Here is a 25,591-nt window from a genome sequence, read left to right on the forward strand (position 1 = left end):
TAGGGCACAACTCATGATTATGTGAGCCCCCTCCTCCTCTCTATGTCCCTAGTACAGTGACCTATTAAGGACAGACCTAGGCAAGTCCCCAAGAGAGACTGCCCCTCCCTGGGCTAGCCAGACAGGGGAGGTGGCAATTCACTTGTAATTACATAATCTGTTATCAATTTAAGATTTACCATTGAAGGGGTGGGGTTTAGCCTGTCAATCAGGTCACAGCTTGATGACCTCATTTGGAGGCGCTAAGGGGATAAACAGCTCCCTGGAGGCAGGATACAACACTCACTGTCTGGGAGACATTGCAGCTGGCAAGACACATGGAACTACACTAGAGCCCTGAAGCTAGAGGAGCTATATGGAGACCCCTGCCAGCACTGAGATGCTTCCACTCCCACTGGATCCAGAAGACTTTCCACCCACTGGCGTGTGATCTTTCTGTATTCTGTGTTATTGGATGTGTTGCGTGAGTCTGAAGAGGAATTTATAGACTGGTATCAGACAGATGGGCTAATATCGGATTTATAGACTTGATCTGGGCTGGGATGTTTTCTCAATATTCAACTGCTCTTGTATATATAAAGCTCTTTCTTATATACGAGTGTCTAAGAATTTGCTTCTCTAGTCTACCAGGACTAACCCCACCACTCTCCAAGGCATTCTGCTGAGGGAAAATTTATCCCATGCCCGCCCCTCAAAAGTATCTATATCCTTAATGATCAGAAGGCATTCAATAGAGGCTTAATCTGTGTGGGAACTGCAAATGGATTTTGGGCTCCCACTGCCATCCATAGCCTTTTGCAAACCAGGGTGCTCAGGATTTAAGCCCTAATACAATGGCTAAATAAGCACTCAAACTGAAAAACCAAGCTCACTGTCAACAAACATGTCCTTTTTAATTCACTGACCCCAAAGGGTGGACTAGAACTTACCCGTGGAAATCACTACGGAGCTGTTGGTGGATTCAAAATGCTGATCTTGAGGTTTGCACTCAGTCATCAGGGTTCCTAAACACTCAAAAAACAAAGTCATGACGACCACAGGCCCTGCTGATGTCTAAGGGTGTCTTACTGCTAGTGGCCTAGGCCAGACTAGTAACCCCAATGCTTAGACTGTAAACTTTCTTTTTGGCTCGAGCCTCAATTCGAACTCATGGCAAGCTGTATGTGTCAGAATAGAACCGTGCTCCATAGTATGGAATTTTCAAGGACTGATTTTTTTTTCTCAAGTAGTTCACCGAGCCTTTCCTCTTAGGCATCTTTGAGTGGACTCAAGCCTCCCACTTTTCAATGAACAGCTGAGCCTATATACAAAGGACTTAAAAAAAAAAAAAGGTCGGGGGTCACGACTCGATTTGCAGTTTTGCCCAGGCACCGTTTAGGTTTGTGCAAAAGACACCTGCCTCGCTCGTGAGTGGCGCCTGCCCCGCTGATTTTAGCTAGTCCAGAATTTTCAGAGAGACCGTAAGGTGGCTTCCCAGTCCAATGCCCACATGGGCGGGCACACGGGAAAAACAGAATCCGAACTCTTGCTTCTAGCTTCTCTCCAGATTGGGGTAGAGTTCCCACGGTTTGAGGAGTCCGTGCTTGCAGGAGGATGTAGGGTGGGGGGACACCTCTTGGCCAAGGAAAGCCTTCGGAAACTTCCAGAGTACACCAACTCCCTCGAACACTAGAAAAAAGACCTCAAAACCGGACCGCAGTCTCCACCACGACTAAACGCACGGTAGGCAGGCGGCGGAGCCCGCGGGGGAGGGTACCGGCACCAACCCGGGCTCCGCTTGCGCGCGCGCGTGTGCAGAGGTTGCTGGGAGGCCCCGCCCCCGCCGGTCTTCCAGTTTCCCGGCGTGCCTCGGGCCCGCCAAATGGGAGGGGGAGACGCAAGATGGCGGCAGCCGCGAACTCCGGCTCCAGCCTCCCGCTGTTCGACTGCCCGACCTGGTGAGTGCCGGCGAGGGCAGCGTGGCCTGGCCTGCGCCGGGCTGCACGAGCGGCTTGCTCGTGGCCGGCCGAGTGGCTCGGAGACCCGGCGGTTGATGGAAGCGGGCGCTGGCCGCCACGCCGGCCGGGCGGCGTGTGGAGGAACTGGGCACCTGGAGCCCGGGCCCACGAACTGAGGAGACTCAGGGCTGGAGGCCCTAGGGCGCTGCCGCGGGCAGCCCTGCGGAGCATCAGCCGGTCGCCGGGGCGCTTAGGGGCCTCGTCCCGAACTTAACTCAACTCCTGACTGGAGTGCCTGGTGCTTTTGTGGAGGAGCCTCGATCCTGCTCTGCCGTCCGTCCCGAGCGCCCGCCGCCGGCCCCGCAGCCCCCTCGCCGGCCCAGCCCCGAGCTGTCCTCGGCTTCCCCCGCAGACGAGCGCTCCCCGAGGACAGGGACTGCTCTGACCTACCCGCCCCCCTCGCCCGCCTCGGCGTTCTTGGCCACCAGCGCGAAGCCAGGCACGAGTGGGCATCAGTCGTGTTGGGAGGATCCCTCCCATTCCTTCCCAAGTGCCTGGGAATAACTTCATTTAGCCTTGGAGTGGGGGTCCAAGATGAATGAATAGGAATTGCAATGCAAGGACACGCACGCGAGTTAGAGCTATTTGGGATGGAGCGCTTACCCCAGAGGCGTTGACGTGTGTGTGGGGGGGTGGGGGGCAGCCCCGATTCCCGTTAGATTGAGATCCGCAAAGGCACGGGCACGCGTATGCATCTTTGTGCTCTCCGCGCCTAGGCCAGGGCCAGGCTCCGAATAGGCGTTCCCCAAAGACGCTAGGGACCTGCCTCTTCCGAGGGCTCGGGGCCGGATTCTTTGTAGTTTAGCATCTTCAGTTCGATTGGACCAGCATACGTTCTTTCATATGTGACTGTAGGGACTCCGGCGAGGTTATTCATAAACCTCAAAGGATTCAACTTAAGGAAGCATGTGAATGTATGACTACTCTGTGGGTCCCTGCACGTCTGTAGCTCGCAGTCACGTCAGCCTGTAGTCTATGTCCATTTTGGCATCCCAGTGCCTTGACTTCGGACAGAACAGCAACGTGCAGGTAGAAGAGACCGTCTGAGAGTCATGTACCATCTCCTCTGCTTATGATATGTGCCCGGCATGTGTGAGTGATTTGATGTATTTGTATGTCTCTTGAATGGTCTGACTGCAAGAGTAGGGAGGAAAGTTCCTTTAATCAAGGACAGCAGGTAGCTCTTGTGGTTTCGTGGACATGTAGCTGGAGGGTTGCCCTAGCTCCCTAACTATGGGTAACTGAGTTGGGTCTCAGAACCTAGGACAATACTCTCCTTGTCCTGTGCTAGGACTAATTGTGATTAGCCCAAAATTATCAACTGGGTTTGTCTACTGCTTTATGGTATTAATGATGATAGTGCTAAATCTTGGTTTCAAACTGCAGGCCATCAGACTAACTAACCAGCTTATTGTACTTGCACTCCGCTGCCCTCTCTCCAAGATAACAGCCCCAAACCCATGCCACTGACTCGTTGATTCTGGCTCTTAGGGCCCCTTCAGGGCACTGCCACCTATTAGCATTTCCGAGGCTGTCGTTCTTACGGAAGTAGGCTGGCACATCTATCTCCCTCAGAGCACCCGGTGAGTCTGGTCCTTGGGTTAGCAGCCAAATGCTTACCTGTGGCACCACCAAGACTCCTTCCAGTGGTAAGATATAGGATTCACTGTGTGATCTCAGTGCAACTACACTAAAATCCCTTTTGGAACCACTGAATCCCGGGGAAGCAAGTGTCAAACGTAGAGAGGAGCTGTGATAACAGTGAAGGAGATGACATTTGCTTGAACATGAACTAATTATAGACTGGGAGGAGAACTGAGCTGTTGAATGGGATGGTTGTAAATAGCCTTTATGAACTCATCATGAAAATGCTTTTTTCCTTCTTTATTTTTGCAGGGCAGGTAAGCCTCCACCCGGTTTACATTTGGATGTAGTCAAAGGAGACAAACTGATTGAGGTATGGCAAACGCATGTCTTCTCCCTTTCTCACTGTGCTCAAGCTCGCTGCGGTGACTCAGTCTCCGCCCCTCTCTTGTGCTTTGTTCTCCAGCAACGCTACTCTTGTTCATCTTGATTTTTTTTTCCTATTAAAACACAGTGAGCTTCGTCTCGCTCATACTCAGTTTATTGTGACTTCTGCCTTTCCGGTAGAGAGCTTTAATGGGTCATAAGTCCATGGGTCTCAGTAAAACTGAGGCCATGTAATTTGGCATAGCCCTTCTCTCTGAGAATATGTGAAATTCTGTGGCAAATACAAAGGTCGCAATAACTGAAGTGAATGATACAGATTAAGTTCAACTTTTAAGTTACTTTTATACGTTTCAGGCCCAAACCTTTCAATGAAGTATGATTAACTAAGGGATTTGCTCAAATACAGTGAATGGTGGTGAAATACATTGATTCACAACATTTATTTAATGCTTGTTATATAGTAAGCCCTATGTTAGCTATAGATATTACAACAGTGAACAAAACAAAGATAATTATTATCTTCAAATAATTCAGTGGGAAAGACAAATCATACACCAGAAATTGTATAATTATAATTGAAATAAGAATTACAAAGGAAATGCTCTCAGGCATTCCAGCTTATGTAGACGTCTCTAGAATAAGCACCAAATACAAAGGGGCTCCAAAAAGTTTGTGGGGGAAATGGAATTAAAAGCTAATGGAATTTCCCACAGACTTTTTAACGTCTTACTTGTAGAACTAGAAAAAAGGAGCTTTGAATAGTTAGGTTATATAAGTTTTTTAAACTTATATTTATGCAATATGAAATGAAGAATAAGTTCATGGAACTGGGAAGTCTCCATGTCTTTGACCAATTTTATTTACTTAATCAGCTAGTACTCTTTGAGTACCATTTTTATCCTTTGGTGCTTACACTGAAAACAGTACATTCCATGGTTGCTAGCTTGAAAAGTCATCTGGGAGAACTGAACCATGCTCTGTAAATCATGTCACTGTTAGGGTATCCCAGGTAGTTTTGCAAAGTTTTAAGTCATGATTATATCAAACTATGCCATTGCTAACAAACCCTCATTTCCTTAGGCAGTCACTTAGTACCCCTTTGTCATGGATCCTTTAATTTTACAGATTACGGACAGTTCCTGGATTATCAACTACCAGTGAGTTCTGTTCCTAAATCTGTCTTTAAGTTGAAGCAGCTGGTATCTAAAGTCAGTCAGGTGTTTGTCTTTGTATGTAGTGTGGTTTTTTTATTCATTAAAAAACATTAATGAAACATTTCTAGATATAGGCAAACATCTTTAAAAAAATACAATAACAATTGCTTGATGCACTAAGTAGTCCCCCTTTATTATCATGAACCATTGTACATACCTTGGACTTTTAATAGGCATGAAGTAGGCTTTATGGAGGTTATTTTAATCTGGGGACTGCCGGTACGAAATATCAAGATTATTGAAGGAATTCATTGAACTAAAACTTCTGTAAAACCCTTGTAATTGCAGTTTTCCTCAGAAACAAAGTATTTGTTGCCAAATAGCATAAGTTGCGGTAGGAATCTATTTTGGTTCCAAATTTGGTAAATTTTTAGTTGGTAACAGGAAGGAGCAGATAAGCTTAGCTTTAAGGGCAACATCAAAGTCCTTTGTGAAATGATGCTTTTCAAAGCACTATACTTGTTAAAAACCCCTCGATTACTTGCTTCCATTAGCTAGCAATGTTGTCTGGTAATAGATTGAATTATAGCCCTCCAGAATATGTGTAGTAGATCCTAACCTCCGTGCCTGTAGTTGTAATTCCATTGGGAAGTTGATGTCTTGTTATGTTAATGATTGAGGGTTAGTGAGGCTGTGTTTCCCAAAGTGGGGGTGCTGGAATGATCCAGGGGGTTGCAAACTCATACCTACAGGTAGGGTTTGTTTCAAGTCAGTCTCTTGAAGTATAAGAGACCAAACAAGGAAGCCGAGCTGCACAAGACCCATGCCAGCCCCGTGAACATTGTCTGGGAGCAGAAGCTCAGAAAAGAGAGGGCCCTCCTTCCAGAGCCAATGGAGAGAAAGCCATCCATCCCCAGGGCCAGGATCTGGAATTTGGACTTGTATCTGCTAACTGTGAGAGGCTAGGTTTCTGTTTGTACGGCTGTAGTCACAGTGCTGGGCTCCTGGGTGTGCTGGGTTGCCACGTAGTTGTCAAGGTACAGGCTGTGCAGAGAGGAACAAGCCTGAGATGACATGTGTTTAGGGCTGTAGGCAGCACTTGATACTAACCGAGCTATCTGTGTCCTCGCCTATGTCAGCGGCCTGTGACGTGTTGTGATAGCTGGGTTTAAGAAGTGCAATATTAAAACAAGCCATGAGTCTTTTAAGCCCAGGGTGTAAAGCCACACTCTGAGTTATAACTCAAAGGCACAACTGACTGGTGGCACTGGCCATATCAAGACAAGAAATTAAAGCTTTGAAATACTGAACAACCAATGTGTTACTCATGTGGACAGAAGAAGCACGTTGTCCAAGAATTAGCACATTTCCTTGATTCTAGGGTAGACTAGAATTACAATTCTGTCATTGGGATGCCTTTACTGGTGAGAATGTACATTCAACTTGAAGGGCTCTCCAACCCTCCAAATATCCTAATGTCTTTGATATGATTTGGGCACCTTAAAATGCTAGCCAGTATTACTATATTCAGCTCTCACTGACTGCCATCACGTCAATCAGATGCATAGTGACTTACGGAGCAGGATGGAACTGCCCCCTTGGGTTTCCCAGTTTAGTCAGTCTCATCGTTCTTCTGTGGATTGGCTAGCGGGTTTGAACCACTGATCTTGTGTTTGGCAGCTCAAGGCATAACCTGCTCTGCCACCAGAGCTCAAGAACTGGTGGTCTTACGTGTTGTTTTCCTTGAGAACAAATGAGTACTAAGGTTATCAAATTTAAATTCCTAAGGCAGTGGTTCTCAACCTTCCTAACCCTTTAATACACTTCCTTGTGTTGTGGTGATCCCCCCCACCATAAAATTATTTGCGTTGCTGCTTCATAACTGTAATTTTGCTACTGTGATGAATTCGGGTGACCCCTGGGAAAGGGTCCTTCGACCCCCCCAAAGGAGTTGCGACCCACAGGTTGAGAACCGCTCTCCTAAGGCTATAATCTGCACAAATGTAAATATAAATGAGAAATGCAGTGGGATCCAGTATATATGAGTAGCACCCATTGAGAACAAAATGTTGGAATTTTGAGATTTTGAATTCCAAAGATCTCTCATTTTTCACCTGAGACTTGGAATTTGGGTCAGAGCAGACATGGACGTAAGCTGTCTGAGCAGTGTGGTTCTGGGACCAGCCCAACCGGTAGCAGATGGGTACTGCTGGAAAGGGTTTCCCAGAGGTGACCCACATAGCCAGGCTAGCTTAAAAACAAAAGAAACTAGGTAAGTGATTGTTTATAGAAAAATTAAGTGTGACCCACAGTACTTATTCAGTCTTTAAAATACTCCTTGCCATATTGTACATCTTTTGATGTAAATGGGATGAAGTAAATATAGAATGTACTGGCCAAGGGTTTAGGTTCTTCTAGCAGAGAGACCTGAATTTCCAACCCAGCCCCAAAATAGGTAGTGATGTGAACTGAAGTGTGTTGCTCAATTCCGTTGTGCCTCAGCTTTGTCTTCTCTGTAAAAAGAATGATAATGTGCCTGCTCATTTTATAGGATGGTTGTGACGATGCAAATGCACACGTCTGGTATGTGTCACCTAAGCATTGAGTACTTACCAGTGCAAGAGCCTGTTTGCATGAGGTGTATTTCTGGTCTTATAAAGGGGTACCGGAGCATAGGGAAGAGTAGTTGCCCTCTGAGTTGAGTGGCGTGGCCGGGGATGAAACTCAAACCCCTGGATTCCTAGCCTAGTGCCATACTAACTTGGCTGCCCTTTCCTGGTCAGCTTCATGCTTCTACACGGGGCTTTTAGAAATAAAGTGTGAACAATGAATTAAAGCTGAATGAGACTTGAAGTTTAAAGGAGAGGAAATGTCTGAATGAAGCTTGCTCTTCAAAGTTGGTCAGATTGTAGACTCTTAGAAGAGTGTTAGTAATAGTAAAAATCCATTTAGCGTTAGCCAATCTGGCAATGGCTTTACCGATTCAGTCTTAGTTTTCATAAAGATACATTCAGTTAAAAGGATGCTTTTGTTTCAGACCTTGACTGGAACATTAGCCTTCCCCATCAGCCATGGCTGACTTTAGATCCTAGCTCTGCCACTTAACCAGCTGACCGCCTTGGACAAGTGACTTCATGTTTCTGTTTTCTTACTGTTATCAGTAGAAATGACACCTTTCTCACAGAGTTGTTCTCAAAATTAAATGAGATGTTTCAAATACCTAGAAATTAATAATTCTTTGTGTCAGACTCCCAATTTGCCCCATGAGATCATCTCATGCTTGGAAGCAGCAAATACACATTTGGAGTTAACTCTGGTACCACTTTTTTGGGAGGTCCATGGTAGTACACTGATTAAGCATTTGGCTGCTAACCAAAGGGTTGGAACCCAACAGCCATTCCACAGGGAAGAAATTGGTTATCTATTTCTGTAAAGATTACAGTCTTAGAAACTGGAGTCACTCTGAGGGTCACTGTGAGTTCGAATTGACTGTGGTGAACAACAGTAATACTTTTGTGTGTACAAAATGAAATGTGATAATGTGTTGGAATTTCAGGGGTTATAGAATGGTGCCTAATGTAATTCCAATCCTTCAGGAGGATTCCAAAAGCACTTGGGGTTATGGCAGCATACTTAGAATAAAGAGAGATGTTTGTACCCGTTCCCTCCCAACCAAGTGGTCTCCTTTACTTGAAAGTGTAGGTTCTAAATAGCAGTCTTTGTACTGTCTTATGATCCAGCGAAACCTTAACTTTCCAGTGGACAGAAGACATTCACTCTTGATGGAATTGTTGATCTCTTTGATGTGCATGATATTCTAAGTAGATGTGCAGATTATTAAATTCTAATTTCTAATGGAATTAGAAAAAATTGGTTTCATACCAACAATATACATATTCGTACTACATTTGGGGAGGTTAGTCAGCATAAATGCCCTGCCATAGAATTTAGACTCAGAGCGATCTTTTTTTTAAAATTTATTTTATTTTTAAAATTATTATTATTATTTTGCCTCATAGCGATCTTATAGGACAAAATGTAATTACCCCTTTGGGTTTCCAAGCCTCAGGCTCTGAATCTTCATCTGTCTGCTTTCGGTGACCATGGCGGTGCTTTAACTTGCTGTCCCACCACTCCTCCTTTTAATGCCACGCATCCCCAATGTTGTCTTTGTACATTATTCTGTGCTTGAGGGTCTTTTATTCTTGAAGATCCGCTGTTTGAGTAGAAACATGTTTTGACAAACCCTGTTGAAATGAGATTTAAGTAACATTTAATCTAATATTTATTCTTTAGAAACTGATTATTGATGAGAAGAAGTATTACTTATTTGGGAGAAACCCTGACCTGTGTGACTTTACCATTGACCACCAGTCTTGCTCTCGAGTCCACGCTGCCCTGGTCTACCACAAGCACCTGAAGAGAGTGTTCCTGATCGATCTCAACAGTAGTAAGTAATCCACTCCACCTCACACAGCCCCTCTTGGGGAATGTGAACCTGCTCTTTGGCTTCTTCAGTTTGGAAAATGTGCTTGATTGCTTAGTAAAGTTTTTAAAATCAGCTTTCCTCTGGTCATATAACTTATATTTTCATAAAGTAATTGCTGGCTGAGTATAGAAAGAAGGGAGCTGTAGGGAGCTTTCCCCTGGAGAATCATAGGTAGAGAGAACAAAGAGAGTCCCTGGGAACAGAGATTCTGTGTGAGATGATCTTGGAAATGGTTAGGGGTGGTGGTCATAGAACATTGTGAAATGTATTGAATGCCACCAGATTCTACATTTAAAAATGGGTAAAATGGCAACTTTGATACATATCCCTTGTCCCCCACCCTCCAAAATACTACCATTAGCTCAGTGTATGTTCAGTATTCCTAAGGCATGTGACACACCATGGTCTGGTTTCAGCAAAAGCCATGATTCACTCTGTTAAAGTAGAAGAGCATCAGGGCAAGACATTTTTAAAAATTGTTTTGAGAAAAATTTTCATTTTTGATAACGGATTCTTTGTCCTAGCTACATTTGTTTTGATGACTACTACTCCCATTTTCATTTCATGAACACCCTCCAGTTGATGATTGGAAAGGCAGCCCCAGCCTTCGATGGGGGATGGCAAGATGCTCGCTGAGATGATCATGTTTGATCCTCTCACACACATACACACGCTCCAGTCTGCTCAGATGGTGGTCCTAAACAGCCTGTCTCAAAAATACTTACTTGCAAGTCCCTGGTGCCACATGGCCCTGCTGGGTGGGGTTGCTCAGAGCCTGGCTGCCCATTCTGTGGCACTACCCAAGCCAGGGAAGAATGAGGGCTGCGGGACTGGAGGCCCCATGATTATTGAATGCAAGAGGTCAACAAGCTGGCCTCTGTGCTCCATTCAGTCCCTGAAGAACATGGGTGCCCAGAGAATGCCTGCCTGGGGTCAGCAGACAGCAAAAGCCAGATGCCTGAGAGTGGCAGGGTAGCAGTGGCTCCAGTGCAAGCAGACTCCAGCCCTGAACTTGCTCCCCCTTCCCACGTGTTAGTTGTGCATTGGACACGAGTTCCTGCGCTCTCCTCAGCTGTCAAACACTTGTGCAGACAAAAACACTCCACTGCCTTCCATTGTCCCCCAACCCCTGCGGCAGCCACCTCCAGGCCTGTTGCTATAGAGCCTACCTGTATGTCAATAAACAACAGCTGAAGCAAAAAAAAAAATACTTACTTGCAAATTTACCATATCTTCCCTCCATTTCAGAATATGCAGAATGCAGGGGTGGGAAAGTATTCAGAATGTCCAGTAGGGTTTTGGCTTACATTGGCGGCATTCCGCCACATCTGTTTTAGCCAAGCTCTTTTCTTGTCTCAGGAAAAACTCAAACATAATTGTCATCAGGCCATCAATTCCTGTGCTCCTTAGAGCTCAGGCCACAGTGATGCTGTGTCCTGGCCTGAAGGGCACATGTACTGCTGATTAAGAATAGAGCCACGTCTATCTGGCAGCAGAGGGCAAGCAGTGGGGTTTGTTTTTGGGGTGACCGCAAATCTGCAAACGTGTGGAAGTCCACTGGAGAGACTTAAGTTCCAGTGAAGGAGTTTTCCTTTTCATTGTAACATGCTACAAGGGCTGCAAAATCTGCCAAGTGCCATTTCCAGTATTGAAAGTTTGTTTTCTCTGACCATAATCTGAAAGTGTGGCATTTCTAAATGCAGACGGGCGGGGGTGGGGTGGCGTGACACACTGGAGGTGGGGAGGACGAAACCAAAGCTGATGTGCTGGGAGGAGCTCACCTGGGACAGGAAAGTTGAAGATGATACTGTCCCTCCTAAAGGTTAGGTTTGGTCTCTCTCTCTTTACATTTCTGATTTGGCTCTTCCTAGCACACGGCACTTTCTTGGGTCACATCCGGTTGGAAGCTCACAAGCCTCAGCAAATCCCCATTGATTCCACCGTGTCGTTTGGTGCATCCACAAGGGCATACACGCTCCGTGAGAAGCCTCAGACGTTACCATCAGCTGTGAAAGGAGATGAGAAGATGGGTGGAGAAGATGATGAACTCAAGGGCTTACTGGGGCTTCCAGAGGAGGAGACTGAACTTGATGTAATTCTCTTTCCATCTTACAGTTTTATCTTGGGACACTGTTTACTGTTTCTGCAGCCTGGAATTGTTTTGTGTAGCTTGAAATGCCATTGATTTAGCAGTAGGTTTCCTTGAGACTAGTAAATGGTCCTTTGCCGCTTTCAAACTGTGTAGTGTCAATTTGGTCATATGGCCAGGACTGACAAGGAGACTGGATTTTTCTGACTGTGGACCCCTATAGTTGTCTCTGTCTGCCTTCCAAAAGTTAGCTTCCAGACTCCAAGGCTGGCGATTCACTTTATCCTTCTGACTTCTCAGAATTCTGACACTGCCCCCTAGGGTAGCCTTCAGCCACATTTCTAGCCAGTTGCTCTTCACGTGTGGCTGGCACCTACTGTCATAGACAGTGTGGACAGCGAGCGTTTCTCATGACCACGGAATCTCACATTGGACGGATCTGACTTAATTAAAGACACTGATGGTTTCATTCATTTGTGTAGGGTTTGTTTTTTTGGGGGGGTGGGGGGAGGCTACTGTGAACTGAACAGCCGGGGACTTCTTGACTAGACTGGTTCTGGTTGCCTTGAAGGTGATAAATTCTGCATGGTAAAATTCTCTTTCCAGATCTTTTTCTTGAGGCTGGCTGCTGTATATGATACGGCTGTAGTCCTTCATGTCTCTGGCACTGTGCTGATGTGACTAGTCTATTTAGATAGACAAAATCCGTGCATATCCTGACGATTCACATACCGTTCCTATACACCAAGGCTATTTACCTCTACCTGGGAAGAAAACCACAACTGAAGCTTTACAATATAGAAAGGATTTTCTTTTCAAGCAGTGGCTGTGCAGCTAGGGACCTTGCCAACCGTCACGTAGGCCCATTTCCCCTCAGACGGTTTCCAGGTGAAACATGCTAAGTCCTCTGGGTCCTCATTCATAAGAAACCGGGAGTATCAGAAACTGCAATGCAGATGGGAACGAGTCCAGTAGATTGGAAAGAAAGAAGCAGGGAGCAGTGCTAAGTCCAAGTTAATCGTTGAGATGGATGGATGGTTATGAGTAGAATCAGGGCCAGGCATGAGGAGGACAGACTATTAATGCTGAAAGGTAAGTGCACCGGCAGTGTCCTTTTCAAGGGGTTTTCAAGGAGAAGGCAGCTGGAAAGTAAGCTGCTATTGTCCTTTCTCATCTCTGTTTCTTTCTTTACAAACTTCTTGGAATTACTCCCATTCACAGTTCCTTTAATTCTCAGCCTAAAGATGTGGTAGCCATGCTTTAACGCAAACATAAGCTCAAGTGGTCTGTTCTCAGCCCAAATTCCTTACCTCCTTCTGACTGCCCCTGCATCCCCAGCTGATGAAGATGCTCCACTTTCTCTAGAGTAAGGCTTATTAGTATTTGAGGTCTAGTGATGGTAATGAGTCTTTTCTCAATGCAGAAGAGTGTCTCGTCTAGAGAAGGCACCACTCCCAATGCCTTTTATTTGGTGTTATCCCCCTCGCCCCCAGTTCTCTTGTATTGACTCTTGTCTTCCCTTTGTGAACCCTGGCCTAGAACCTGACAGAGTTCAACACGGCCCACAACAAACGGATTTCCACCCTTACCATTGAAGAAGGGAATCTGGATATTCAGAGGCCGAAGAGGAAGAGGAAGAACTCCCGAGTGACTTTCAGTGAGGATGATGAGATCATCAACCCAGGTGAGGTACTTCTTCCGAATGGTTCTGGTGTCTAAGAGAGTTGTGGTTAGAGGTCAATTGGACATTTCTCCACAAGATTGTAGGGTAACCAGTGCTGTGTCGAGGGTTTGTGCAGGGTATCAGTGGAGCATCCTGAACATGGAAGCTTTGCTTTACCCAGTCACAGGGAAAGAGATGGCTCACTGAAGGACCGTGTATAATTCTCTTTGCTCATCCAGTGGAAGATCCAGTAAGATAGAAGTATTTACTGACTTCACCTCAAAGTAGAAGACAACATAGTTGCCTTTATATGATTCTGAGTTTGACTGATAACTCCAAAGTTGGAGAACTTTCTACTGCCACCATTAGCTACTTTGAAGACTTGCCTCTATGTAAAGTAACTTACTATATACTTTGTATGGAAGTATCAGTAAAATGAGAGCATAAAGATTATTATAAGGGAGCTCTGATGGCCCTGTGGCTACTAACCACAAAGTTCTTTGTTCAAACCTGTCAGGTCCTTCTCAGAAGAAAGATGAGGCTGTCTGCTTCTGTAAAGATGTAGTCTCAGAAACTGTGTCTAGGGCCACTGTGACTGGGAATCTAATTGATGGCAGTGGGTTCGGGTTTTTTAGGTTATCTATCTATGAGGAATGTAACTAAGTTTACCCGTTTGTTTCATCATACATTTATTTATTGGACTCATGTTATATGCCTCAATTACTGTGGTAGGTTCGTGGCACAGAGTTGGGATTTTTATACAAAGATGACAGTATTAAAAAGAACTTCTTTGCAAGTAAACCGCTCTGTGAAAACCAGGAACACAGACTGACTAGGTACTCCCATTTCCCAAGTAAAAATGCAGTGAGAATAGCTTTTAAGTACTACATTTAGGTTCAAAGTAATCAGTTATTTAAATGGGAGGATCTACTCCAGTGACTGGTTATGGGGAAGAGAAAGATCTAGGGAATTTAGTTCATAAAAAACAGTCTGAATCAGCAGTGGGATGTGAAAATGAATCAAATTCAATTTTAAATTACAGTGATAGAAGAACGAGAGGAGTGACCTCACTGATCTGTGTTCTGACCAAAACTCACACAAGTGTGTTAGGTTGACCTGAGGAGCGTGGAGGCCCACAAGCTGGAGGAGCACAGTTGTGGGAAACAGTCCCCTAGATGCCTCACGCAGTCACTGTCCAGTCCTGTATATACTCGAAAATAAGCCGAGTTTTTTCAGCACATTTTTAATGCACTTTGTGTGATAAAATTAAGTGCCTCGACTGATATTCAGGTCGACTTATACTCGAGTATCTAAGGTATTTTGGGGGCTTGCTTCAGGAGGAAAGATTGAGGCAAAACCTCAGCCAGGGGTCCCCAAGTAGTGGGCTCTGTATGTGAAAAGAAATCTTGGCTTATATTTAAAGAATTCTACTGGGGATGGAGGAGATAAAATTGAAAGATAATGGAATTTTTCCACAAAATTTTTTTCCCATAAATTTTATAAAGGGCCTTAATTTTCAAAGACTTCTTGGCACAATCAGGACATCCATTACTATAGGTGGTACATGTTCATGGTGGATATGGTGAAATGGATTACTCTGAGAAATTAATGCGTGGGGAAATGCTTACACCGGACTAGAAGACCAATATGAGGGGTATTTCTTGGCCTCATACCAGAATCTATTAAGTAAGAGTCTCCATGGATTGGAAAAACTTTTTCTTGTACAGTGTGTGAAATCAAGCTCAAAACCAAGGACATAAACAAGTGAAAAATCTCTAGATGTGAGAACTAACAGTTTCCCACGGCTATTGAGTGTATTCTATCTTACAATGCCCTGTAGGGTTCCTAAGGCTAGAAAACTTTACAGAAACTAACTGCTACACTTTCCCACGGAGGTGCTGGCATTTTCAAATCACTGACTTTTTGGTTCCCAGGTCTGCAGTTACCTACTGCACCCCAGGGCTGCTCCTCAGTAACCCAGGGGTCAAAGAGAAAGCCTCAAAGGAAGCAAAGTACAAACAGAAACACAACTTCTAAAACTGTATGGGAAGCAGCTAAAGCAGCTTTGTGAGGGAGATTTCTAGCACAGGCAATTTTACAGCACTGAATATTTACATACATGAAAGGTCTCATCAATAACCTAAATTCCTATTTCAAGAAACTAGAAAAAAAATCACATTAACCCGAATTAAGGAAAGAAATTATGAGGGCAATTATTTATTGGCTTTAAATTGAAACCATAGAGAAAATCATTTTTAATAAACCAAGATATTTTTTCTTAGAGGGGAATAAATAGAATTGATAAATCTCCAGCAAGACTGGCAAAGAGAAAAAAAGACTACACAAATCGCCAATATCAAAATAAAAAGAGATTATCTCTATAAATCTTGTGTTCATTAAAAAGGTAGTAAAATGCTCCCGACAATTTTATGCTCAGAAACTTGATGACAGAAAAATAGGTTAAAACAAGATTAAAATAGGGAATCTGAGTACCCCTGTAACAGTTGAGGAATTGAATTCATAATTTAAAAGCTCTTGGAGAAGAGAGCCCCAAGCGCATATGATTTCAGAGGTAAATTTCACCAAACATTTTGAGAAGAGTGCGTTAGTCTGGGTGGACTAGAGAAACAAACTCATAGACACTCGTGTATAAGAAAGAGCTTTATATAAAAGAGTAATTGTATATTAAGAAAACATCCCAACCCAGTCCATAGCAAGTCTATAAGTTCGTTATTAGCTCATATGTCCAATACCGGTCTGTAAATTACTCTTCAGACTCATGCAACACATGTAATGACGCAGATGCAGGAAGATCACAGGCCAGTGGGTGGAAAGTCTTGTGGATTCAGTGGTGGTGTAAGCATCTCAACATTTCAGGCGTGGGTCTCCATGTGGCTCCTCAGTTCAAGGGCTCTGGCTCCATCAGCCTAGCATGTGGCTTGTCGACAGGAATGTCTCACAGGGAGAAAGTGTATCTGGCCTCTGGGGAGCTATTTATCTCCATAGAGCCTCCAAATGAGGTGATCAAGCTGCGACCTGATTGACAGGCTAGACTCCACCCGTTGACACCAGATTATGTAACTCCTACAAAGAGTTAGTGCCCGTTTTTCACAATCTCTTCCCAAAAACAAAATAGGAGGAAACCCTTCTAAATTCATCCTTATGAGACCAGAATTTTCCTGATTGGAGGCCCTAGTTGGTACAGAAGGTTGATGTGCTTGGCCAGTGTCCATCCAGAGGCACCTCAGAAGGAAGACCCGAAGATGTACTTCCCCAAAATCAGATTGATGGGGCACACTTCTATGCTGGTTGCCCTGAGTTGGAATTGACTCAGTGGTTATTGGATTGGTGTTGGTTGTTCATTATCTTGATCAAGAAAGTACCCAAACAAGGAAATTGCACATGGTTCTCTCTCATTGTCTTCAAGTTCTCAACAAATATTAGCAAGCCAAATCCCACAATACATAAAGAAATTAAGTAAACTCCTGTTTGTACTGATGACCAGCAGCAATTTAGGGACCATGGAAGGGACTGAATGACCTCTGAAGTCACTGTCCAGGAATCAGTCTGAGTTTTCTGCTTGAAAAGCAGTGCTCTGGAGCTGCATGTTCCGCAGTGGAGTGGAGTAGAGTGGTTAAATAGCCTGGCTCTGAAATTGGGGCGTTTGCATTGCCTTTCCTCTTGATTCTTGTTTGACCTTGGCCAAGGGACTTAACAGATACTATGATTCAGAATCGACTCAATGGCAGGGCTTTTTGGGTGGTGTTGTATTTGTAACATCAGATTGATGGGGAAATGGAATAAATCCTTGTAGGCAATTTTCCTTAAGCTTGGTGCCAGACAACTCAGTAAGCCCTTGATAAATGCTGGCCTTTATCACCACCACCATCCACCGGCTCTCCTTTTACCCTGACAGCCCTCCTGTGCCAGGAGCAGACTTAGCCAGGAATTTGGTTTAAGTCCCCCCGGAGCCAAAAGATGGAATTGGGTGCTTTTCTTCTGCTGAGGACTGGAATGGCAGGAAAGAGGAACGATTGCCCTGAACAATCTTCAGGGTTCTACCAAGAGCAGCTCAGGCCCTCCCCCCTCCCCTCAGCAACCTGTGTGTACAAGGTCCCCAAGAGCTACTCCCTTTGGGTACTAGTATGGGGATGAAAGAAAGGGTTAGAGGATTGTTTGTAGCCACCTGTCACCTCAATGAGCCTGAATATCTTTCTTCCTCCATATAAAAGCCATTCATTCATTGAACAGCAATTGGTTGCTGCTCATTTATATTCAGGGGCATCCTATCTGACAACTTAAAACAAGCAAAACCTTGGGCAGTTACATTAAATGGGATTCTTTGTTTTACAGTGGGATTCATTAAGGTTTGTGTGTGTGTTTTTAATCACACACGCCCCCAATACATTAAACTTAAACGTACAGCATGTATCAGGAAAACAGTTCTTTTTCCACCACTACATTTAAGATAAAAGGAATTGGGAGTCATTCTGCCTAGTAGTGATCAGTATAGGCCTTCCTGTCTCCGCACAGTTTCTCATTCAACCTTCCCTGAGTAAACTGTTGTTTGTTCTTAGTGCTCTGGCCCAATCCTCTCCTGTGGAATCACCTTTGTTACCATGTCACACTGTGAGCTCTCAAAGGTAGAACAGCCTCGTGGCCTTTTTCTTTCCGTTCCTGATAACTAGTAACTGAAGAATGGCAGTGACTGCCAGTGAGTCTATCACTCTCCATTTCCTCTCTGCAGTATGAACGAGGCTAAAAGCTTTCATGAGGGATATCATAAGCAGTGTCGTTAGGTGCACCATAGTTGAAATGCATCGATTCTTCCGTTTCCCGTACTTGGTGAGGGCATTGGAAAGACCGTGGCTGGGATCAGGTGGGCCTGTGTCCTGAAAGCTGCACCCTTACTCTTGGACCCTTCCCACAGGTCTTGTGCAGCTCGTTCACTCTGTGCAGTGCAGCCTTTCATTTCTTGATTGCTGACTTCAAAATGAACATTGATTGGTTCCGAGCAAGAAAACATCCTTGACAATTGCAATCTTTTCTCTTTTTTTAATTGGTCCAATTGTGAAGATTTTAATTTTCTTTACCTTGATTTTGAATCCTTAATTGAAGATTGCAATCCTTATTCTTCAACAACTGCTACAAGTCTTCCTTGCTTTCGGCAAGCAAGATTATATCATCTGCATTTCACAGTTTGTTACTAAACCTTCCTCTGAGCCTGATGCCACATTCTTCTTCATATAGTCCAGCTTTTCTGATGATTTGCTCAGCATACAGATGAAAAAGTGGTGAAAGTGACACATTTTTGCTGACTTTAAACCAAGCAGTGTTCGCTTGTTTGGTTCTCTTGACTCTTGGTAAAGATACTGGTTCTGCATGAGCACAGTGCGGTGTTCTGGAACGCCCCCGTTCTTCTCAGTGGTGTCCATAGTTGGTTTTGAGCCACAGTTGGATACCTTTTCATGATTAACAAAGCAAAAAGAAAAACATCTTTCTGGTAATCTGTAGCAATGGTATCTCTTGTTCCACACTGTCTCTTGGATCTGGCTTGAATCTCTGACTGCTCCCTATCAGTGCATTGCTGCAAACTTGTTAAATGATCTTCAACAAAATTTTACCTGCGTGTGATGTTAATGATAATTATCCTATAATTTGTGCATTTTGTGGGGTCACCTTTCCTTGGAATGGGTTCAAATACCAAATCTCTTTTAGTCTGTGATCTGGTATCCATCTTCCAAATTTCCTGGAGAGACAAGTGAGTGCGTCAGTGCTGCATGAGCGTGTGGAAACATTTCGTCTGGTATCCTGTCAGCTCCTCGGGCCTTATTCTTTGTCTGTGCTCAGTGCAGCTCAGGTTCCTTTCGTGCCCCCGTCCTTGTTCGTAGGTTCGCTTGAAATGGCACTGTTGACCAGTTGTCTTTCATGTAGCGACTTCTTCACCATCTTGTTTTGCTTCCAGCGACACTCAGTTTATTACTCATGGAATCTTTCGGTGCTGGAACTCGGGGCTTAGCTTTTCCTCGTTTCTTCCAGCTTGGTAAGTTTGCTCATTTCATTATAATACTTGTTTTGGTCTTCTTGAGTTGCCCAATGAAATGTTCTGTTCAGCTCTTTAGCTTCATCGTGTCTTCCATTTGATTAAGATTAATCTACAATTCAGAGCAATTACTCTGTGATTCAAGAGCAAGGGTCAGACTCTTCTGACGCTCACTTTGATCTTTTCTGCCCTCTGAATGACTGCTCCCTTTTTTCGAGGGTGGTGTTCTGGGTGCTCTCCCACAGCTCATCAGGTCTCCTGTCGAGATTCAGGTGGGATAGCCTCAAGGTGGCCTTTTGGGTCTCGTGGACTTGTTTCCATTTTTCTTCAGCTTTAACCTTAACTTTCCTGTGAACCGTTGATGCTCTGCTTCACGGTTGCCCTGGTTTCGCTTCAGCTGATCATCTTGAGCTTCTCCATGTCTCCATCTGAAGACGTCCACATGTATGGCTGTCATTTATGTTGTTGGGGAAAGAAGTATAATGAGGGTGGATTGTGAAAAGGCAGCTGCTCTCCCACCCTTCTGGGCAGCAGTCTCAGGTCCCTTAGTAAAAATTCTGATTGTTTACAGGTCAAGTTGTTCAGGTCAAAGGGCAGCCTGGAGCCTGGTTGCTGGTTTTGTTATTTGATGAGTGATTTGGGGCAGGGTGTGGGGTATCTTAACATACAGTGCTTGTATCACTGTACCTTCACTCTACCCTCCAAAGGAGGAAGGAAGTGGAGTGGCAGAGGCAGCACAGCAGTGCAGACAACAGCCTCAGTTTCCAGCTTCACAGAGTCAAGCCCTGGCTCTTCCATGCTCCAGCAGGGTGACCGGGCAAGTCACTTTACGTCCCAGGCTCCAACTGGCGGTCCTCTGTTAATGTTGGTCACCGCCCTTACCTCGCAGGTTGCCAGGAGGGTTTAGCAGACCCCAACACAGAGCTGCACTTAGTGTTAGCAAGAGTTGGCTGTTTTCAAATTGGAGGGGTTGTGATGCTTTGTGTGCCGTGAGCCCGGGAGAATCACCCCTCCTGGTGGAGCACCAGCCTAACCTTGCCCTCATTCTCTTTGCAGAGGATGTGGATCCCTCGGTTGGTCGGTTCCGCAACATGGTGCAGACTGCTGTGGTTCCAGTCAAGGTAGGACGCGCGTGGTAACCGTATTTGATTGAAAACCCCCTCTGTGTGTAGATAAATGTTGAAAGTGTGTTTATCTCCCATGTTTCGTTCTGTGGACATGTTTTCCCTCACTGCTGTCTACGAGACTCTTGGAGTGCCATAGAAAGGTCCGGGTGGCCCTCATGGCGCAGTGCTGGGTAGTGAATTGCACTGCAGTTCCAGAAGAGCGTGGAGAAAGGCCACCTTTCCTTGACCTTCCCTTTCTGGTTCCTTCCTAGACCAGAAAGGGGGTTATTGCAATGCTCTGGGAAGGACAGCCCAGGTGTATGTTAAACTTAGGATGAGATATGATAAAGAACAAAGTGGGAGAGTTACAGACATGCTCGAATTGCTCAACTTGAGAACGAACTACCTGACAGCTGAAACTTCCCCGTGCAGTCCTGGGACCTTTGTGAATTAATGGTGTTGTAAACAAGATTATCCAGAGGCCTTTATTTATTTATTCCAGGGGTCTTTATTGTTTAATAAATCTTTAGAATGTATTAGATTTGTTCATTGCTATGCTATGTCAGCGTTCCAGGTTAGATTTGTTAAACACACAAGGGAGCGGGAGGGCATCTTTCAGGAGGCTAGTCCAGTATGAACATAGTAGGCAGCTAGTCCAGTATGAACATAGTAGGAGGCCAGTCCAGTATGAACATAGTAGGCGGCGTGTCTCTGTGACTCTAGTATTCAGGGTCACATTTCTCCTTGAGCTCTTTTTGTCTTTTGTAATTTATCTCTGTGGTCATTAAAGTACAAAATCAGCTTTTTAAACTTTTATTTCTTTTTTTTTTTAATCATTTTATTGTGGGCTTATACAGCTCTGTTCAAAATCCATACATCATTGTGTCAAGCACATTTGTACTTTTGTTGCCATCATCATTCTCAAAACGTTTTCTTTCTACTTGAGCCCTTGATGTCAGCTCCTCATTTTTTCCCCTTCCTCTCCCACCCTCCTTCCCTCCCTCACGAACCCTTGATAATTTATAAGTTGTTAATTTGCATAAAATAAGATTCACCCATCTGAGTGTGCAGTTTGGGTTTTGACTGGTGTGTATACATCTGTGAAATCACCATCACAGTCTAGATGTGGAAGGATTCCGTCTTTAGCAGTTCTCTCTGTCGCTGTCTCCCACCCCAGGCAACCACTGCACTGCTTCCTCTCAATGTAAATTAGTCTCTTTCAGATCAGGGTGTAAAAACTGGGCCCTCCCCCTGAGATGCCACCTTTCTCTCTCCTTTCCTAAAAGAAACTTTGTTTGAGTAGCTGCTGACACCTCTGCTAGGTGAATATACCCAGTGTCAACATCCGTTTCCTTAGGGCATTTGAACATCAGAGAAAGGAAAGGGGAGTGGACATGACCTTAGAAGAGCCACTTCAATTTAGATGTTTAATTTTATTAAAAAAAACCCTATACACGATCATTTCCCTCAGTGTGACACCAGATGTTGAGAATGTTAGGAAGCAATGTTCGGGAACACTAAGCGATCGCTAATGTCCCTTCAAACGCTGAGATTCCTGAGTAGTGGTAGGGGTCTGGGAAACAAGGGTTAGAGACCTCTCCCAAAGTTGCTTCTTCTGGGGCTGGAATAAAAGCAAACTAACACCATCTTGTTTTGTTTTCTGTCTTCCTTACCCCATTTCTCCTCTCTCCTCCTTGTAAACCACAGAAGAAGCGGGTTGACGGCCCTGGCTCCCTGGGCCTGGAGGAATCCGGGAGCAGGCGCCTACAGAACTTTGCATTCAGCGGAGGACTCTATGGGGGCCTGCCACCCACACACAGTGAAGCAGGCTCCCAGCCACATGGCATTCACGGGACAGCACTCATCGGTGGTTTGCCCATGCCATATCCAAACCTCGCCCCTGATGTGGACTTGACTCCGATCGCACCAGCAGTGAACATGAACCCTGCACCAAACCCTGCAGTTTATAATCCTGAAGCTGTAAATGAACCCAAGAAGAAGAAATATGCAAAAGAGGCTTGGCCGGGCAAGAAGCCCACACCTTCCTTACTGATTTGATACTTTTGGTCAAGGAGAAGGGTGGGAAAGGGTGGGAATGGGGTGGAAGGGTGCCTGAGGGAGCTAATGAACTAGGGAGAGAACTTTCCATGTGTGCAGTCCCGTCTTTCAGAACGTCTCCTGCGATCTTAACCATGCGATGTTAAAGCTGAGGGTAGGGTTGAAATATCCCAGAAAGACCTGCCTTCAGAAAGCGTTGATGTACTTTTGAGTAGACCTCCTCTTCCCTAGACCTTCCAGTACGTCATTTTTCCTTTCTCCCTCTTTCTAGGATTATTTTATTCAAAGTCACATGTCCCTGGCGAGAGGCTCCAGGCACTCCGCTTGAATCCAGAGCTGTGGGGTTTACACTAGCCTCACCTGCGCTGTGGGTCCAGCAGGTCCCCCTCAGGTAGCAGAAGATTGTCATGGGTCTCAGGTTGATCAAAAAGAGGGTCTAGGATGCTCCGGATAGAGTTTGTTTAAACTCAAAAAATGTTTTCCTGAGGTCAATGGTTTTGAGGTCCAATAATTAGGCTTTCTCTTTTGTCCTTCCCATTGGAAATGAGAGCATTGATTTCTCTGTAACCAGTGCCGTAGACACGGGTTGATAGTTTTAAACTTAGAGTATTTTTTTTTAACTCTACCTGTTTTCTTGTTAAACCTGAGCACTCCATTGGCCGACTTTTCTCGTTTGATTCCAGGGGACTGTCCTCTACTCTCTAGGATTGCTTTCCTTCCCAGGTGTGTGATGAAGGCAGTTTTGTAAGGTATGACCAGCTAGGGCAGTTAAAGTTAACAAGGGGAAGATTGTACTTTGCAGTGACTTGCCGTCTGGAGGTTGTTTCCGCTTGTGGTGGAGGCTCTTTCCCCCCTCATTGATTGAGAGCTCCCGGACTAGACCTGGCTGGCTGGCAAGCACAGGAGACCAAGGTAGGGAATGTTGATAGGAGCTTGTACAGAGATTTGTACATTTGTGTCATAGGCCTTTTCACGCTTTATGTGTAGCTTTTTACCTGTCACCTTTATGACATTGTAAATTAAACGTAACTTTTGTCATTTGTGTGCAGTCTGTGACTCAAGTGTCCATCACCCAGTCCACTGCCCTTAGGGGGTGATTGTCAAAGCCACAGCTATGGGGCTTGGGAGGTGATCCTGTCCCCATTTTACTGCCACAAATAAGCTATCCCTTGGTGAATGTGGAAGTTCTAATTAAAGATTCCAGTCCCCTGACTGAAGCCTTAAAAAGCAAAATGGGTTAAGAGGTGGCTGCCGCCCTTTGGCAGGAAGGAGCAGAGCAGACCTGCAAGGGGAGACTGGCCTCTGGGGGTGTCCTAGCAAGGGCCCTGTTTAAGCCAGGCCACACACACTCCGGTTCTCTAAATGACCACTGAATGCATTTGAGCCTTAGGTGACACGGGAGTGAAGGGAAGCCCGGTTGCTGTTTTGGAGGGATTTCAGCAAGAGTTTGGATTAAATGAGTGTGCTGAGATAAGGCGATCTGGTGAAGATGTCACAAGCGGTTCCAGATCCCTTGGACTTAGGACAGGAAGGAGCAACCTTCGAAAGAACAGCAAGTCAAATGACAGCTGTACAAGTAAAAATGAGTATCTAAGAGTTGTACGAGCCCCCAATAAAATGATTTATTTTTTAAAAAGGGGTATCCTCATCTTAGAAATGTCCTGTCGTCGTTAATGACGGCTCGTGATCACCTGCCATGCTAAGTACTTGCAGCATGCCTTTCACTCTCATTTAGTACAGCAGGGCCGTTTAAACAATTCCCTGTGGTGCCACTGGAAGGGAAATCAATGTTGAAAAAGTGATTCCAGAGCCTGAGTACAGGAATACAAAAAAAAAACCCGGAATTGCGCTGGACAGAGCAGCGCTTGCTTAGTACGGGTTTCCCTTTAGGTGAGGTTGAGCGAGCTCGGAGTTAGTGTATCCAGTGGCATCTCCTGGGAAGGTTCTCTGGTCACAGTGAGTTATTTTTAAAAAAGCTGTTTTGCTCAAACCCCACTTTTTGTGTTGGCGATTTAAGAGAACAGTGTGACTGAAATTTTGTTTCCTGCTCAGGAAAAATAAAATAATCCCCAGAAACTTGTGATGTTGAACACAGCTTACAAGGAAAGCGCTATGGGGAAAAAAAAAAAAAGTGCTTTTCTCTTTTCAAAAAAGGTACAGTGTCGCTTTGATGACAAACCTCACTCTACATCAGTCATCCTGAACAGATGAAAATGTCAACTCAGTAGTGCATTTGGAGCTCATTCCACCAGGTCAGACCACTAATCAAGCTTTCTACTCAGAAGTTCGGAAAGGTTGCATAACTGTGACATAAAAGGCCTGATTTGTGGCAGACGGGACTGGTTTTGCCACCACGACAATGCACCTGCTCACGCAGCCATCTAAACACACCAGTTTTTGGCAAAAAGCAGCACGCCTCTTGCTCCACACACCTGACCTTACTCCGTGCAACTTCTTTGGTTTCCGTGACTGAAGAGGGACATGAAAGAACAGCGATTTGACGATGTAGAAGCGGTGAAGGAAAAAACGAGGGAGGTGCTGTCAGCATCCAAACAGATGAGTTTGAACAATGCTTCCAAGAATGGAGTCACAGATTTGACAACTGTATTAAGTGTAATTAATGGAGGGTAGTTTAAAGATGATAAGGTAGTTTTGTTAAAAAAAAAAAAACAACCCCAAACTCAAAACACACAGCTTTGAGGGGGAACATTCCAGGTTTTTGGGGGGACTACCCCCCTCGTAGAGCCTTAGTGGTGACTTAAGGTGAGGAATGTGCATGGCCAACTGCTCTGTTGGTTACAGCTGTGTCTTTCTCCGAGGTATTTATTTTAAAGAGATTTGTTTTTGTTTCTAAACCGGGCTTGTTAACAGGTCCATCTGGCCTGGTGAAGGGGTTTGTGTCAGTGAAACTTGCAGACGTTTCCTTCCCTTGAGGGTCCAGTCTACCGGAGCAGAAGCAGGACCAGCTGGATTTGGTATATCTAGGATTAACGAGAGCTATGTGTAGTGCTCCTCAGAAAT

General features: G+C 44.9%; 1 protein-coding gene and 1 non-coding gene across 2 annotated transcripts; both read left to right on the forward strand.

Moving 5' to 3' along the window:
• The first annotated feature begins 1,854 nt into the window (after positions 1-1,854).
• PPP1R8 (protein phosphatase 1 regulatory subunit 8) lies at positions 1,855-24,518 on the forward strand. The gene is made up of 7 exons (XM_075553031.1): positions 1,855-1,937; positions 3,894-3,954; positions 9,419-9,572; positions 11,483-11,703; positions 13,240-13,384; positions 20,463-20,527; positions 22,220-24,518. The coding sequence occupies exons 1-7, from the start codon at positions 1,882-1,884 to the stop codon at positions 22,568-22,570; spliced, it is 1,053 nt and encodes a 350-aa protein (XP_075409146.1). The 5' UTR covers positions 1,855-1,881; the 3' UTR covers positions 22,571-24,518.
• LOC142437847 (small Cajal body-specific RNA 1) lies at positions 6,216-6,378 on the forward strand. Its single transcript, XR_012782356.1, has one exon.
• Positions 24,519-25,591: the final 1,073 nt, after the last annotated feature.

The sequence above is a fragment of the Tenrec ecaudatus genome, chromosome 1 (assembly GCF_050624435.1).
Source record: "Tenrec ecaudatus isolate mTenEca1 chromosome 1, mTenEca1.hap1, whole genome shotgun sequence".
Lineage (NCBI taxonomy): Eukaryota > Metazoa > Chordata > Mammalia > Afrosoricida > Tenrecidae > Tenrec > Tenrec ecaudatus.

What these genes read in the sequence shown, in the direction of transcription:
- PPP1R8 (XM_075553031.1), top strand. Translation starts at nt 1,882, where the DNA reads ATGGCGGCAGCCGCGAACTCCGGCTCCAGCCTCCCGCTGTTCGACTGC. An exon ending in AGGAGGAGACTGAACTTGAT is followed by an intron (nt 11,704 to 13,239) that starts GTAATTCTCTTT and finishes ACCCTGGCCTAG; the next exon opens with AACCTGACAGAGTTCAACAC. An exon ending in TGATGAGATCATCAACCCAG is followed by an intron (nt 13,385 to 20,462) that starts GTGAGGTACTTC and finishes TTCTCTTTGCAG; the next exon opens with AGGATGTGGATCCCTCGGTT.